At 35.1% G+C, this 18,321-nt stretch overlaps 1 protein-coding gene across 1 annotated transcript in view; it reads right to left on the bottom strand.

Annotated features, from left to right (window-relative positions):
• Window positions 1–5,700, bottom strand: part of LOC149206853 (uncharacterized) — a 157,527-nt gene extending 151,827 nt beyond the window's left edge. The window contains exons 1-2 of the mRNA XM_089395604.1: window positions 5,504–5,700; window positions 5,223–5,399 (exon numbers count right to left, since the gene is read on the bottom strand). Coding sequence (XP_089251730.1) covers window positions 5,223–5,267 — 45 coding nt within the window. The 5' untranslated portion in view covers window positions 5,268–5,399; window positions 5,504–5,700. The remainder of the gene's footprint in view (window positions 1–5,222; window positions 5,400–5,503) is intronic.
• Between the last annotated feature and the right edge of the window lie 12,621 nt (window positions 5,701–18,321).

Here is an 18,321-nt window from a genome sequence, read left to right on the forward strand (position 1 = left end):
GGATAATTGTTGCATGACTTCAGAAAGACTTCTAACTTGAATTTCTCCAACTAATTAATCCATAATGAATTAATTAATTAACTCCAAGTAGCTTGTGAGACTAAATTCACAATTTTAATTCAAGGACAAACTAAAATTGGAATATATTGGATTCTATTTTTATCATTTCTTGTTGCTATTTTCAACATGAGCCACATTTATTTCCCATAGTGGCAAGTGTAATCTATGAATTAGAACGATTACCCAAACAAGTTGAGATCTGTCGACTTCGTCCTTTAGTGTTACCTTCTATGCTAATGCCAGACAGTAACTAAAACTCTATACCACCAAATCCTTTAGTTTTGCAACGAAATGATCTTATTCAACAAAATTTTCAAGCTTTAACTAGCCAAGGGCAGATTTGTGGTCAAGGACCTGAAGAAATCAAAGAAACTCTAAAAGTTTATACGGCCAAAGGTAGGATTATAATATTCCTGATAAGAGTGTGGCCAAAGGCCAAGAATAGACTTGCTCTGATGCCAAATGCGACGAACCAATCCAGTTCAAATTACGGATACCCAAAATATTTAGAACAGAATAAAGAAATCCATGAGGACAATAAATAATATATATAAATGTTTGAGATTGAATATGAATTGGATAGGATGATAGCATAAAATGAGAGAAGCATTATAAATACCTGGGCGAGCATACCTTTTCATTGAGTGACATGTCCTTTGACACATTTTTTTCTTTTTTTTCCTTTTCTAAGTTAGGCGAGTGGGACTACCCACGGTTTTTAACCAATGACCTTCACATCAAGAAGTGCCTAAACAATACACCCGATCACTATCTATTCAAATTTCAAAGCCTGTGGACAATAAGACACATCTTTCCATTGTAATATATTTTCACTATTTAATTTATTTATTTATATTTACTTTTATATATTATGTTTATTACACAATGAAATTTCAAATACGGAACGATTTTCACAATGATTCAAGGTGAATTTTTATTGTGAATAGTTGTAGCTTTGTTTTAGTTTTCTCAAGGTAAAATTTGTGACAATTGACCAATAAGATGGGCTAAATGGTCAAAAACTACCATTAGAAACTACGGTGCATCAATTCGAAAAATAGGGTCTTTATTATCAACAAGTTGTTAAGTAGACAAATTGGTAAGGTGTCAAAGTTCAAAAGTTTAAAAGATTGTGAGTTAAGAATTCGTTATGAGGATTGTTTCTTGTAAAGACTTGTTCTGAAATTGAATAAGGTCTAAATATTTTGTTTGTAATACTCACATTGTATTTATTATTGACAAGTAGAGGGAGACAATGAACTACCCTGACTATGTAATCAATTTCTACTTGGTTCTTTACTGCTCCTTACGACTTGCAACACTTTGTTCAGTGACCTATTGCAACACTTTGTTCGGTGACCTATTGCAACAATTGCTTCCCTAATGCATTTGTGACACTTGGAGAAGAGATTGTTTGATGATTTTTTATGATACTTATGGATCTTCTTTACTTTGCACTTTGTGATTATTATTTTTTTGAATGTTGGTCATTTTTGCTTGATCACTTTGACAATCTACACATAATTGTCATCTTTCACTTGGGATTTTTAATCAAAATGGCTACTATAGGAGGGGTTGTTTATATCTCCTCAAAACTTTAACTAATGTATTGTAGGGAACAACCATCTAAATTAACACAATTTATCTTGGCAATATGGTTACTCGCATGAGTGTGTTGCAAATTGCACATGAAGGTTGATCTTCCTAAGACTCAAAATCAATTGTTAAGTGACGAATTGCACAAGAATCAAAGTATTTGACACGATGCAAAATAGGTACATTTGAAGATTCATTTTCGGGTTTTGAGATGGAAAAAAACTGAAGTGATAAAAGAAAATGTTGCTAATTGTTTAATTGGAGTGGTGAAGTGTTGACAACTCAACACAATTGTATAATAACAAACTGACAAAATCAAATGTTGCGAAGAAATCAACACAAAAAAAATTGTCGTGAACATGGTTTTAGGTTGACCTCTCATTTATCCTCAATTACTCTAAGGCAATCAAATTTTTTAAAGGAGGCTTCTTTGAGGATGAGTTGAAGAAAAAGTTTGATGAGGATAAGTGTTGACAAGTTGGAATAGAAAAATAAAGAGTTGATGTTTTGACCTTCATCCATGTCTGCACTATGGAAGACAAGCCGCTCTTCTAACAATTAACATAAGATGAAAGTTTCTTGAAAACCTCCATACATTTTTGTTGGATGGGTATATTGTAATGGTGACTAATGTTGATTTTTTGTAGGTCTTCTAAACTAATAATTACTTCTTATGATTTCTTAATTTAATCTCTTACATTCACATTCATCATAAAATAATTACACAAAAGACATCAATAGTAGAAACAAATCATGGGGAGACAACCAAACAAGAATACAAGACTTTTACCTTGGGAAAGCCAAAATGGGGGAAAAACCCAGCAGCCTTTTCCTTAGAGAAATTATTCATGTCAACAGAGATACATCTAAACATAAAGTCAAACTAACAGCCCTAACCACCCCTGGTCAAACTGCCCACAAGACAAATCAATCTGTTGCTTATCAACTCCAGCCTTCTTCTTCAAGAAAGATTCGATTTTTCTCCTTAGATAAACTCAAAAACTCTACCATAGATTCATCCTTTATTCACCTCAGATATATCTTCTTTGTTTGGCTCAAATTTGACTTCTTCTCTGCCTCAAACTTGACTTATTTGCTTGCCTCGGATAGAACCCTTTGTTGGCCTCAGACAGACCTCTTCGCTAGCCTCAAATATAGCTCTTCATTGGCCTCAGATATACCTCTTCACTGACCTCAGATAGACCTCTTCGCTGGCCTCAGATTTGTCCTATTTTCTTGCCTCAGAAAAACTAAGTTACTTGCTCCTAGAGGAGGATGAAATGGTGTATGTAGAGTGTCTTGAGAGGCTAAACGGGTGCCCCTAGAAGCTGGGCCCACTTGTCTTGTGAGGCCCAACCAGGTCATCTTTGGAGCCAAAATTCACAATTTTTCTCTTTTCGAACCAACATGAAGAACATGTCATATATTTTATCTTTTGCCAATAGCATGAAGAACATGCTTTATATTTCTCATTACAAATACATCAAGGGCTAAAATAATAATTATGAAGACCGACCATAGCTATAAAATTCAACAACTAAAAGCTAGACTATTGAAGCAATTGTGTAAACAAGTTCAATCATGTGTATTGTTAGTTTGACAAGGGATATTGTTATTGCAAATGGTTGGCAATGTTTTCATGCCTTCTCAAGGGAGATGGATTCATTTTGTATATACCTTGTTGATTTGTAAGTGAGAATGATTGAGGTCCATAAAACATATGCTTTTTGTCTTACGATGTTTTTTGCATAGGCCTTGTTGATTTGCAATTGGGTATGACTATGGCCCATATGTTGTTTGTCTTTTAATTGAAGATCAAGTTATTTGTTGCTCTACTCAGATAATTATTGACTAGCCCCTTCATCTTCATGGTAGAGTACGTCGCTAACTAGTTCTATGACATTTCTTACCTCTCATCCTGACAAGGAGAGAAGATAATTGGTCATGTTTTCAATGCAAGTTTTTTGCTTGTGGCACATTTGAAGTCTTTTAGACTTCTGTGGTGCATCTGGAGTCTTGTCGACTTGGTTAATTGGATGACTTGATTTCTTGGATCACATAACTTTATGGTATTTTTAAGATTGTTCATAACTTGGGAGTTTAAATTGTTGATTGTTCGTCACCTGGGAGTTTAGAATTGTTGATTGTTCGTCGCTTGGGAGTTGATGATTGTTTTTGGCGATTGTTCACCATTTGACATTTTTGTTGTAATTTGCAACTTGGTTGATTTGTTCAAGATCTGCACAATGCAGTGCACGATTGGTTAGTTGGTCAAGATTTATTGATAAGGGTTTCTTCCCCACACATATGATTTGGGATTTCTTTTGTGCAAATAGTTCTTATCTGATCAAATTATCAATGGTTTGGCAAGGGATTTTGAAATTTTTTGGATTGTGGGTTCATGTTTTGGATTTTACAAATTTTTGGTTACAGGATTTTGGGATGCTCATCAGCACAACTATCCTGTCTTATCAAGATATCAGCATTTTTGTGTCAATAACATGGTTTGAGAGAACTTTTGAGAGTGGATTTTGTGATTTTCTTTTGCTTGTTTGAGCTGGCTTAAAATTGTTAAGCTTTCTAGAAAGTTATGAGATGTGTCAAATTTTTGCAACTAATTTACCTCTCTACTTCCAAGATAGGGATGTACGAGGCTTTTAAACCTAATTCACTTCTCTTAGAACCTCTAGAATTTACAGGTTTACTGTGCTTTGACCTTTTCCAAACACTTTTACCGTGCTTTGACCTTTTCCAAACACTTTACTGTGCTATGACCTTTTCCAAACACTTTTACTGTGCTTTGATCTTTTCCTGCCAGTTAGTACAGAAGTCTGACTCTATGTTGCAAGGGTCTGATTTTGCATCACAAAACGATGATTTTGCATATACGAAGTCTAATTGGGTGTTGAGCTGTGTTTTAAAGGAACATATGATGTTAAATAAGGCTGATTTCCGCACTCAAAAACTGTAAATTTAGAAAACAATATAAAGTATATTCCAAAACTGTTACAGAGTTTGATAATTGCATGGCAGTTACAACAGATGACTAATTTTGTGTTGCAAGGATATCATTTCGCATTACGGGAGGTTGCTTTTGAACTATAGGGTGTTTGGAGTTATAGGTTCTCTCTGAATGAAATTACAAATGCGATAAATAGATACTACTAGCGTCTACATAATTTTACTTTGAAACTATTGCTTTTGTTTCAGAAACAATTCCCTGGGGTTTCCTAGGGTAGGCTACCTAAAGTTCCCGATAACTTTGTACACTTGCTGTACCAATCTCTGGAAGCGCGTTTCCAATTTTAGATACATCGGGAATGTTTGTTTCCCTACAAACCACGTTTCCCGGCAACTAGTCTGAAACAAGCCATCCTGTGCCAAATTAACTAGAGGAACCCACCAGTGCTTTCTTCAGATAGTTTCTGGACCCTAACAAATCCCTAAATAGGGCATTATTTCAGCTAAATGCAGAAAAGTACATATGTTGTACAGAAAACGACAAAATCGAAGTGAAATTAAAATCCCGCTACTTAAATTTAAAGTAAAAGAAGGATAAGCCCTACCTGTCCACTGCGCCCCAGAGTAATTGTGACTCTGGGCCGAGACATCAATTCTTCGAAAGCTGCACTCCTGATTATCTTGTAAAAAAAAAATCAAACCCTTCAACTGTTAAAAAAGCTCTTCAGAATGCTGTAATGAACTCTGCGTGTGCCTTCCAACGCCTGGAACTCTCAAACACCCTGCCAAAGCAAAAACTCATCCGATTTCAATAAACTTGAATACGCGATGACTATGCCTGCAACTCAAAATGGATTTTTACGACTTTTAATGTAAATTGCGGTACCCGTTTCAAGGCGGTCTCCAGGCCGATTCCGTGGTAAATGACAAAATGGTAGCAACAGCAGTCGGAAAGTGCCTTCGGAAGCCACGGTGCATCTATCGAGGGGAGCCCTGTAGACAACAAAGGCCGCGTGCTCTCTGTGCTGAACCCGATCAACCGAAATAACAAAGAAACAAAGTAAGAAGAAGCCAGGGAAATGGATGGGAAAGAGTTTTGCTTTAACGGCACATGACAGAAACCGGAAGAAAAACGTCAATTGACGGGAAGAATGCCTTATAGATTAATAAATTCATAGTGGTGACTCCAGTACGGCAAAGTATGAATGAAGTCCCACGTATAATAACAAACATTTTAAGTGCTTCGAATTGAACCCGTGACCTGTGCTGTATTAGGTTTCAAAATTGTCGTCGAATTATATTAAATTTGAGTATAAAAGCATCTGATAATGTAATTGGCTATTTTCATTTTAATTTAATTTAAATTGTTTAAAATGTTTTTTCAGAAGAAATCATATTAAAGATTTTGGTAGCTTGGGTCACTTTCCGAACCAATAAGTGTCATTCATCTTCAGGACAGAAATCTTCAATCTGATTTCTTCTGAAAAGACATTTTATACATTATGATATAGATCATAGAAAGTTGAATTCGCATATCAATTTAAATTTTCATTAATTATAATAATTAATATAATATATAATTGTGATTTTAAATTATATATAAGTGTTTTGGTCCATTTGATTTATATAATTGTGTTAGTTGATTAAATATATATATATATTATATATATAATCTTTTATATAATAATAAAAAATGTAAACTATACATTGCATGTGTGAACATGATATAATATTGTGTTTTATTATCTCTGTCACAAGAGTGATAACCCATTAGATTTTTAGTCAAATTTATATTATTTTGGGCTTTGACGTAAAAAAATCACATTTCTTATAATGAAAACATTACACATTAAAATATATTATTTTTTAAAATATTTCAAAATTATTTTTATAGATTTTATTAGTTGTCATCTTATTTTGTAATCATAGCTAAAGTATAGGGGTTACATCATAAGTACAGAGGTTACATCACTTTGTAGGTTGGACATTTATGGCTTTTGTAGGGCACAAGTCACATCCTCCAGCTAAATCGAAGCAGAGCCAACAAATATGTTATTAATACTAACCTCTCGCATCTCGTCAGATACATCTTTTTATATAAGAGTTGGGGCATCTCCATTACTCTCATAGCCACAGCTCATTCATACAGATGTCATAACAAGGTATTGCAAGCCCTACACATATTTGCAAGCCTCACATATTTGAAATGTATATCACGAGATTAAAAAAAAAAAAAAAAACTCACTACATCCCATGCATTACGAGATTATATACACATAGGATCAAAGCCCATACATTATATACACAAGATTACGACAACAACAACTAAAAAAAAAAATCAATACATTCGAGTCTTTGTCTTTTTTAGCAAATTCTATGTCTTTTCTCGTCTTTTCAGCGTTATCGCATCTTGACTTAAGGAAGGTCATGGCCATCGAATAACACGTCATTTATTAGCTAATGTCAATTTAAGCTCGTAGTTGAGATATTTTACAAGAAATAGCTAAACGATGGGAGATCATGGCCATTGAATTACACATTATTTCTTAGCTAATGTCAATTTAAACGATGAAATTATTACACCTAGTTTTTTTAGAATGGAAGGGGCTAGTTCTCTTTAGAAGCATTATGGGCCCTCTTTTTTTACATATATATTACATATGCGTGTCAGATCACTAACAGCCGTCACATCGAAACTTTAATCGCCATCATCTCCATGGATCAACATACGTTGCAGTAGCAGCTCCGCAGGAATCGAAACCGGCCAAGGGGCGTGCAAACCAACCCACCCAACCACCACATCATGCACCCTAGTTATTAGTTATATTCCTTGAGAAATCTATTTTGTTTAACATTTTATCTACCGGAGATTAAGTTTAATTAATATGCAGTGTATTATATCAATTTATTGGTATAATATGATTGTCATGGTTGAGTAAGATTGCACTTATAAGAATTTACGATGGTTGTGTACATCTTGAAGAAGATTACACAATGAATCCAATTGTTTCTACTTAAGTTTGATGAGTAAATGAGTTTGATTTGTAGTTACCACTACCTACTTTTTAACGATAAATTCTAGGACTCCAATTCAAAATATTTCCTTAATGTAAGAGTTGCCATAAGAATAAGCTACTTATGAGTTTCCATGCATTTATTTATGATATATATAGTACACATTTTATATGTGCACTTTTTTCAAATATGTTTTTTTATTTATATATAATTTATTATTTTATATTTGAGTTAATTATAATTATATATATAGTTTTATTGGTTCAAGTATATTTATTTATTTATATATTTTATTAATTTATATTTGACTTTATTAAAATATATTATATTAATAAAAATATAATGGTGGACGAGAATAAGTGTGCATTAATTCATATTTCAACAAATAAAATTAGCAACAAAGTTGTTCATACTCGAAAACAATGCATGCTTATAATTAACAAAATACCTCAATTTAATAATCAATAAAATCCCCCGGATGCGGGTGTTAGTTAGGATGGGACAGGAGTGTGTCGCAGGCCACATGCCGACCATATGCCATCACGTGGCAGACGTCGGAGGCAAGGCTGGCACAGGCGTTGCAAGCAGCTGGTATAAGTCTATGCAGCAGAGCATAGTAAATGCCCTGCACGGCTATTCGGCTCAAGTGGAGGTTGCAGTTATGGCGGGCGCGCTCCAAGGTGAGGTAGCTGAGGCTATAAACCATGTCGCTGCGTCAGGTCAGGGAATGTTGCTGGTTCTTCCTTCTGGCAGGTCTCTGCAATCCCAGATGCCCTGCCTCTCCGTCTCCGCCGGGATCTCCTCGCTGTCTGTTTGGGTTATTCCGCAGTCTGTTCATCGAGCTGTCTGTTTGGATTATTTTGTGGTCTGTTTGAATTTCCTCTACTCGACCCCTGTAAGGATGGTGAGACCTCGACAGCGTCTGCTTAGCCGTCGAGGCACTTCCAGAGGAGGAACCTCTTGCAGTCACGATGCAGATAATTCTGTCTACTGTTATCATTGCCATAACATACGCTCCACTGGAGCTAATCCCTTTCATTCTAGCCAATTCATGGACATTGGTGCATTGAGCTCGGCTTCCTTGCCTGCCTTCGACTCTACTATTTTCAACTTTAGCAGTTCCATGAACAACCCCCAGATTAGTGCGCACGTTTCGGTCCTGTTCATTGAAAATTCCCAGGAAGACAATGACTCCCTGGATGAACATGGGCAGGGGAAAGCTGACAGCAAGGTGCAAGAAGCAAAGGATCCTGAAACTGGCCCAGAGAAAGAAGTAAAGGATCCTGCCTCAGACCTGGAAAATGTCTCGAAAAGCAGGCTGGATCAGAGGGCGAGGACCAGCGAAGCAGAAGACACTGCCCCCACTGCTGCTGAAAGGGAGGCTTACGGTTGGTGCCGGGTAGAGGAGGTGCAAATGGACGAATAGCGATGCCCAAGCTTAAGGTTCACATGGCTCTTCTGTCTGGTCTTCTGGTCTCTAATGTTGTCTGTATTAGCTTAGTTTTGGCATCAGTGCTTTGTGTTTGTGTCCTAGAAACTTCGTTAATGGGCTAATTAATGTTAGTCTCCCCTGCGTGGGATAATTCAGATTTCTGGTCGGCGCCCCTGCGTGGGATAATTCAGATTTCTGGTCGGCGCCCCTGCGTGGGCTAGCTCTTTTGGATGGTTTAGCTTCTCTGTTTGGCGCCCCTGCGTGGGCTAGCTTTTTGATTGGCCTCAACTGCTCCTGGATGATATTCCCAGAGCCTGGTTCTCTCTGTTTTGTCATGATGTAAATTTTGTCTTCTGTACATAATATATTAGCATAGTTTTTACCGAAAAAAAAAAAAATAAAAAAAATCCAAATTCACCGGATTCTAAACCTTAATATTAACTTGAATTCAATATTTTGACTTTAATTTAGCAATATTTAGACTAAGCGATAGGGAATAGCTACTAAGATACATGTATATTTGCATAGGTAATTCTAGTAAAATAAAAAAATGATAATTACCAATAAAAATTGTAAAGTCTTTCAATATCTTGATTTTTGAGAGACTTTTTTCGGTGATAATCACATCAAAATTCATTTGTCGACGTGTTTCGAACAAACCAGTGCGGTTAATCGTCAAGACAAGATGAAGAACCAGATCGTGGCATCCGATTAAATAGAGAGAATCAGATGAAAAGACAGATTATTCCAATGACTAGAATGTAATGGTTACTTTTGACTGGACCAAAAATTAAGAGGAATTTATTTTCTTCTTCTATTTTTAATTTAAAAATATAAACCAATATATATATTATTTATATATATATATATAATATTGGAATAATGATTAAAAAAAATACCTAATTGGAAATATGATGGTCTTGGATTCTTTTTTAGGAGCAATTATATGAGGACTTGCATTAAAAAATTTATTTAATATAAATAATGTTGATTTCAATAATGTTTTTATTTCATAGATAAATTAAATTAATAAGTATTCCAAATTCAAATGGTTGATTATAAAAATAAAATTAGAATAAATTAAGTTAAAAATAAAAGGGAATAAACCAAAGGGTCAAAATTAACTAACAAATAATTAAGAGAATAAATGAGGAGAGAATTAAAGATTAACCCCAAGGGGGAGAAATCAAAGGCGACAAAAAAAAAAGAGAAAATTGAAATTTAAAAATTCAGGGTTCAAGGGGATAAAAATAAAAATAAAAGAATAAAAAATGATACCACCAAATGAATCAAGAGATGGAACAAAAGAGCTAAGAGGAAAGGGTCGGGATCCAACAACTATTAATTTTCCAGCCATCATCCCTGTTTAGATTACTTGGCCTCCTTTCAATTTCTATGACCTCCCTAAACTTACGGTGATGAAATTGATCAATCCTGGCAATGACTCGAGCCTCTTCAATGCATATGTGATGCTTTGTCTTTTCCACATGTTCTGCCAAAGCTGAAGAGCGGGTCCTCCCATGCTTGATGTCAGTTGCATGCTCATGAATCCTCTGATTTATTGAGTGGCCAGTTTCACCAATGTAAGGGGTTCCACAAGAACATGGGATAACATAAACACATTTCATATCCTTGGGGTCCACTGGGTCTTTAACAGATTTTAAGGAGCTTCGAATGGTGTTAAAGTTTGATGGCGGGCTCGAGATCGAGGTTACTTCTCTCTTTTATCACTAGCTTGTAGAGAGTAGTCTATATACGAAGCTTTGTGCCTTGTAAAGAGTCTTGAGTCTTTCTACTTACTTGCTCTATACTTGCTCTTGATTCATTTATACTTGTATCTTATTGGTACTTGTATTGATTAGCCAACAAAGATAGATTGATTATGCACCATGAAATCATAAACCATAGCATCCCTCTCTTGTATGACCCTGGATAAGGAGGTTTATCTTGTTGTCTATAAGCGGTTCACGTTGGCCTTTGTATCGTTGAAAGGTAAGGTATTTGGGAACATTAACACCATTCGAAGCTCCTTAAAATATGTTAAAGACCCAGTGGACCCTAAGGATATGAAAGGTGTTTGTGTTATCCCATGTTATTGTGGAACCCCTTACATTGGTGAAACTGGCTGCTCAACGAATCAGAGGATTCATAAGCACGCAACCGACATCAAGCATGGGAGGACCTGCTCTTCAGCTTTGGCAGAACATGTGGAAAAGCCAAAACATCATATATGCATTGAAGAGGCCCAAGCCATTACCAAGATTGATCAATTTCATCACTGTAAGTTTAGGGAGGCCATAGAAATTAAAAGGAGGCCAAGTAATCTAAACAAGGATGATGGCTATAAAATTAGCAGTTGTTGGATCATGACCCTTTCCTTTTAGCTCTTTTGTTCCATTTCTTGATTCATTTGGTGGTATCATTTTCTTTTCTTCTTTTTTTTTTAAAATTCTTTTTTTTTTTTCAATTTTTTTTTATTTTTATCCCCTTGAACCCTGAATTTTTAAATTTCAATTTTCTCCTTTTTTGTCGCCTTTGATTTCTCCCCCTTGGGTTAATCATTAATTCCCTCCTCATTTATTCCTTTAATTATTTGTTAGTTAATTTTTATTTTCATTTTGTAAACTTGGTAGGACTACACCTTCATCCTGTCCAACATATTACCTTGATCAGGGCAGGGAATTGAACCAGTGACTTCACATCAAGGAGTGTCTTAATAGAGCACCGGATCATCGTTTACCCAAGATCCCGTTGACATTTGTTATTTGACCCTTTGGTTTATTCCCTTTTATTTTTAACTTAATTTATTCTAATTTTATTTTTATAGTCAACCATTTGAATATGGGAATACTTATTAATTTAATTAATCTAAGAAATAAAAAATATTATTGAAATCACCATTATTTATGTTAAATAAAATTTGTAATACAATTCCTCGTATAATTGGTCATTAAAAAAAATCCATGGCCCTCATATTTCAAATAAGGTAAAAAAATTATCATTATTCCTATATATATATATATATAATAATTTTGTTATTGGATTATATTTTAAAATTAAAATAGAAAAAGAAAATAAATTCCTCTTAATTTTTGGTCTAGTCAAAAGTAATCGTTGCATTCGAGTTGTTGGAATGATTTGTCTTTCCATCTAATTCTCTCTATTTAACCCGATGCCACGGTCTGATTCTTCATCTTGTCCTGACGATGAACGACACTGTTTGGTTCGAAAGACGTCAACAAATGAATTTTGATGTGATTATCATCGAAAAAATCTCTCACAAATAAACATATGAATCACAAAAGCCTAAATTCGATCTTTCAATATCTATTATTATTTTTACGTTCAAATATTAAATTTATATTATGTTTTATTTAACGATAAATAAAATTTGCACCATAATTTTTGTTTTTTTCTTAATCCATAAGTTTAAAATTCATGTTTTTATATTCAAACATTAAATTTATGTTATGTTTTACTTAGCTATAAAGAAGTCATTGATTTAAAATTATTCATATTTTTACATTCAAGCATTAAATTCATATTTTTTTTAAGTCATAGGATTAAAATTCATGGGTTAAAGGTTAATAAAAATAAATAAATAAATCGTTAACCAATTAAAAATAAAATAAAATAAATAAAAACTTAATAAACATATTTGAAAATGATAAAAAATGTTTGATAGTGACTACGATTGTGAGTCCTATAGTTGTAGTTTTTGAAAATGATAAAAAAAACTAGAGACACACTCTGCTTGTTTTTCGCTCTACAAACCAGAATTAGAATTTTGGTTCCTTCTGGTTGCTTTGAAATCCAACCTATTCATGTTTCGGGCTACCAATCATAACTAAATTAATGTATCGCCACTTCCTTGTCATTCGAAAGTTCGTACTATAGAGTTCGTGGGAGGCGAGTAATACTACTGTACTGATTTATCTTATTCCCCATTTTTTTTAAGTTAATTTTTTTTATAAATTTTAAAATCTATTAACATAATTATTATATTATAATAAAAAATAATATAAAATTAATTTACAATTAATAAATAACTTAAAATAATTTATATAACTTACTCTATATTCTAAATCAACAATTTTAACATATACATATATACCTATTAAATTTTACGCAAAGCACAAAGTCACGCAATATTTCTACTTTGAAATAAGAAATTCACTCTTTTAATTTTTAACATATAGGTGTAACTTGCAAATATTGTGACCCGACCAAGAGCAAGGAGAGTTGGGATATGTAATTCAAAACAATTCGGATGTTGTCTAATTTCATCTACCATGAATTCAGTTTTCAGCAAATACAATATAAGTGTGTGTATCTCATTGTCAGGCATGAGCTCTAAAGACACATTACAACTACATTATTCGTTCAATATATAGTAATGGTGATTAGATAATTTCACTATTTTTTACCAAGTGACATGGACAAGCTACTATGTAGCACTTGTCTACAAATATATTTGATATAGTCCATACACCACATATCATATAATTCAAAATCACAAATTATTAAACAAATGCAATTCAAATTTAGATAATGTGCTCTCTTTCATGTCAATGAAGAATCTTATCACAATAAGCAATTATTTCAATGATAAGGATATTCCTCATACGGGATGACAAGCATAAGAAATGTGTTTGTGGGGGGCGGGGAGGGAGGACAGATCCATCATCGTTACCCTCCTTAATCAAGGGCGGAGGTGTGGTCGTCCCACCCTCCACTTGATTATCCCTTCAATCCCATGATATGCAATGCCATGACGTACATTGCATTGCATTCATTATTGCAAGTTGGCAAGTGGGAGAAGTTTCCCGTAGGAAACATGGAGATAACTAAGGCAAGTGTGAACAAGGCCATTCCAGTCGTGATTAGTTTCATTCGCCTGCTTTATGCTCACTCTGACCATGTAACTAATTTCCATTGTCAAATTGTTTTTTCCATAATCCATAAGGGGACAAGACCAGGTCCTCTTGACCTCGCCTCCCCCGATGAGCCCATCCTTTGGTTCTCTACCATTATCCTGAATGAATATTAGGCTTGCATGCACAAGGTGAAAAGACATTATCTGCTTAGTTTTGGTTTGTACTTGAAGGGAGCTACACCTACACCTTCTGGAGTAGGGGAGATGAGTGCAGTCCATGTTCCAACAAGTGCCTATCCCTCAAAAGCATTTTTAACTAGGAATTTTGGTTTCTTATCCTTAATTGAACTACTTTATATAGTGATTTTGAATGTTAGTTTGTTTTTACGGTTTGGTGGCCCCAGTATGGTCTTGTATGTATAGTATGTTCTCTGTGGTCTTACTTACATGGCTCATATTTTAAGTGTTGGACCCTTATTTTTGTTGATGTGAGTTTGTTTCTCTTATTTTTTTGCCACCCCCTGACTCACACTCCCCTCTATACCATGACCCCCCCCCCCCCTTGTGCATCCTTGTTGTTGTTTCCCTTCCCCTTTTCCTAGGTTATTAACTCTCTTCATCTTCGTTGTTACTTAACATGGCATGTTCTTCACTACCCCATGAAGCTCTACCTAGTGCACTCAACAACCCCCAAGAATCTGCATGCCTCCTTCTCTGCACCAGTATGCCTTGGCAGCAGGCTCAGAGTCATCGAGGCTCCTCTAACAAGGTATAAGGGAGAGTTTGGGCTCCCCTTCACGCCCACAATGCAACTAAGAACTATCAAGCACAAACTCCTACTGAAATTCAATATGAAATTGAGAATGCAGTAGTGGAAGTACATGCAGACATAGATGAATTATTGGATGCAAAGGTACTAGATTCAGTGGTAAAATGTGTCCCCAGTCTGAGGCACACTCGGGAATACCAAAACCAATACTTTGCACTATTGAACTATTTTAGGACATCAAGTACTTGCTTAACAAAGTGCTCTTAGAGAACAATGAATCCAAAGGACAAATTTTGATGTATTTAGACGAGCTATAGTTTGAGCATCGAGACCTTGGCCTCAAGCACCAAGATATGGCCATAATAATTGCTCAGATAGAGGTTATTATGAAGCGTGGGAAGGGTGCTACCTCACCAAGTTTGTAATGTTATAACTAGAGAAATACAGTGAAATATTAAAACATGAACTAGCTAAAGCAAGAAACAAGGCATGAAAAATTGAAACCTACACATGCAAATTAAATATTAAACTCCATTGTGCATAATTAAGAGAGTTGAGCCATTTTATTGGATCTTCAAGGGAAATTTGGTTACAAATAGAGTTGGAAATAGTGCACCTCGGTTTGCTACAACAAGCATGCAATACCCAGGTGACAATGTGTGAATCTCCCTTATGGAAATGGCAAATATGGTTGTGCGTTCTACTCTTGAATTTTTACAACTAATGTTGGAGGAAATCTATGATTTGGGGCTTCAAAACTCCTCCAAAAATCCTATAAAATTAGGGTTGATCTCCTCAAAGCCAAACCAACAAAACCCATAAATATTTTGGGCTTATTTTAACCTCTCAAAATTACCCAAAATTAGTGTGAATTTTCCTCTAACTGGCTCTGCGTCCCACCGAGTGAATTGCTACTAGTTTGTCCTTGATTCCTCCCTCCAATGGCTAGAAAATCCCTACAATTTCTCTCTATAATTTGAGAGTGAAATCCCTACTCCAAATCAACACAATTCTGACTCTACTCCAAAATTAGTGTGAATTTTCCTCTAACTGGCTCTGCGTCCCACTGAGTGAATTGCTACTAGTTTTTCCTTAATTCCTCCCTCCAATGGCTAGAAAATCCCTACAATTTATCTCTAGAATTTTAGAGTGAAATTCCTGCTCCAAATCAACACAATTCTGACTCTAATTTTGTGCCACGAATTCTGCGCAAAAATACCCTTGCGTAAGCCCTAGGAAAGATGAATTTGGCTCTCATAGCCCTACAACTCTCCAAAATAACTCGCCCCCCCTAAATTAAAATACCTACAAATTCTCTAAGTGGAGCTCTCCAGGAAAGACCCTCGTCCCACCTCCACGAATTTGCCTTTGCGTCCACCTAGGAAAACTCGCACTAGTTGTAGCTAGCGCTGGAATGGCTCACAATAGCCAAAATTTCGTCTCACTAGCCTTAGCATAATACTCGGATTTCACCGAAAGAGAGTTGGGATTTTCCCCTTGGAAATCCCTGTGATAAACAATACCAATTAACTTGGCTAAATAGCTCAAGCAAACTCTCACTGTAAATTGCACAATCAAAGAACCCCAAAAACGAGTTTGCTTCTCCTATTTATACTTGTTGCCCCCTTCTATCCCTTATGGGTCCTCTAATTCGAACTCCCTCCTTGCCTCCTTCCTCATGTGGTTTGAATTCCTCCATGAAGTTATATTTTCTCTTTGGGGTGGCCCCCACAACACACCAACTGTTTAATATTTCATTTCTTCTAAGTTGGTCACCATTTTCCTCCCCAAAATTAATTTATGCCTCAAACTCTTTCTCCTGAGTCAAAATATTTAATAATTATAAAAATTGCAAAATTGGGAATTCACCTTAGCATAATTTATTTGTTGGGGACCTAACAAAGACCCCCTGTGAAGGCCATTGAAATGTCTACCTCATCCTAAATTGCTTTCATGGCGTGTAATCGCACTAGTTTAATATCCCATTCTCAAGATAATATGTTTACTATGTTTAGTTTTATTGATCTCCACTTTATTGTTTCTATACAACTAGCATGTATTTGTCATCAGTCTTAAAAATGCTAGCATGTTCATACATAGCTGGGGCAACCAATGTTGCTTATCAATTTTTGGTCCAAATCTTTACTCTATGTCGCTAGTTTGTTTCTCTAGTGGCAAACAGTGGAGATAAGAGGGACATCCATGTAAATCTCTTTGATATCTAATCAAAGTTGCAAAATTTACTATATAAAAAAAGTGCCAAAAATATAAATATTGGTGCCTTTGCAAAATGGATAACCATTGTGGCCTCCTTAGGTTGTAGCTATGAATAATAATAAAAATGATGAAATATTAACATGTAGATTATTATCAAGAATGTAAACTCACATATTGTTCCATGCACACTTATGTTCACGTTTAGTATTTGATTGCGCAAAGAATACTAACGAGGTAAATGAATATGTGTATTCTTATAATGCATTAATATGACACATGTTAGGCTTTCTCGATTCTATTCAAACTGAACATATAATTTGTATATCCATGCTAACAAAAGTTAAACCAACACTCGCATGTATGTGTGTGTTGAAGAATTGGTACTATGTAAGCTATTGTTGTAACATCAAATGTTTCACCCAATTTTTTTTTGAAATTTTGCAATTTTGGAGTTGGTTCTAGTTCTTGGAAATAACCTAAAATGTCTTATTGAAAGTTAAATGTCATCTTGAAAATTTGGGATGGAAATTTTTAGCCTCGACTACTCATCACATAGACTGGTGGTGGGCCGCCACCATAAGACTAATCGAAAGATGATAAAGGATGAAATTCTGGCCAAAGTTAGATTTGCTGAAGATTTTGGATAGTTGGGCATCTAGAAATTGTGTGTGCATGCAAGAACTAACAAAAAATGGATGTTTGGAATATCCAAGCATTCAAAAATTATAGTGAATGTTTTCTTATGAAAAACTGGATGTTGGAGGCCCAAAGGGGCAAAACCCACATCAACGAAACCCAACATTGGAGGAACCTTAATGTCATGGTTACGGGGTTATGAAATTTAGAAAAAATTTAAATGGAAACCTTTTGAAAAACTTGAATTTGGATGCCAACTAAACAGATTACATGGAGTCTACATGGAAGAGCTCCATGCCATGTAGGTGGATGGATGATGGTGATGTGTCTTTATGACTCAAAGGAGTGATGTGGCTTGTTGTTTTAGAATGAAGGACATGTTTGAATGACATGGGATGCTAACGTCTCACACTAAAGTGGTATGAATATAGGTTTGGCTACTGTGGCATGATGACATGGTGTGTTGATGTGGCAATCACTATGGCAGACATGGCATGGAATCTAATTTTTTGTAAAACTAACCCTCTTTTTTATTTTTCCATATATGGATGGACCAAGAATATTTGATTTTTGGATGAATCCAAAAAATTAAAAAAATTAAAATCCTAGATCCAAATATGAACTAGCAAGCCATAATGTCCAATTCATGGATGTGGCAAATTGTGGTTATGACACGTGGTTAATATAGAGATTGACATGGCACAAATGAAAAATCTTCAAAGGGCCATAACTTTATGTCCCAAACTCATAATATAATGA

Source organism: Pinus tabuliformis, chromosome 1_2 (genome assembly GCF_031772625.1).
Source record: "Pinus tabuliformis cultivar Carrire ecotype Pingquan chromosome 1_2, CPIR1, whole genome shotgun sequence".
NCBI classification, from domain to species: domain Eukaryota; kingdom Viridiplantae; phylum Streptophyta; class Pinopsida; order Pinales; family Pinaceae; genus Pinus; species Pinus tabuliformis.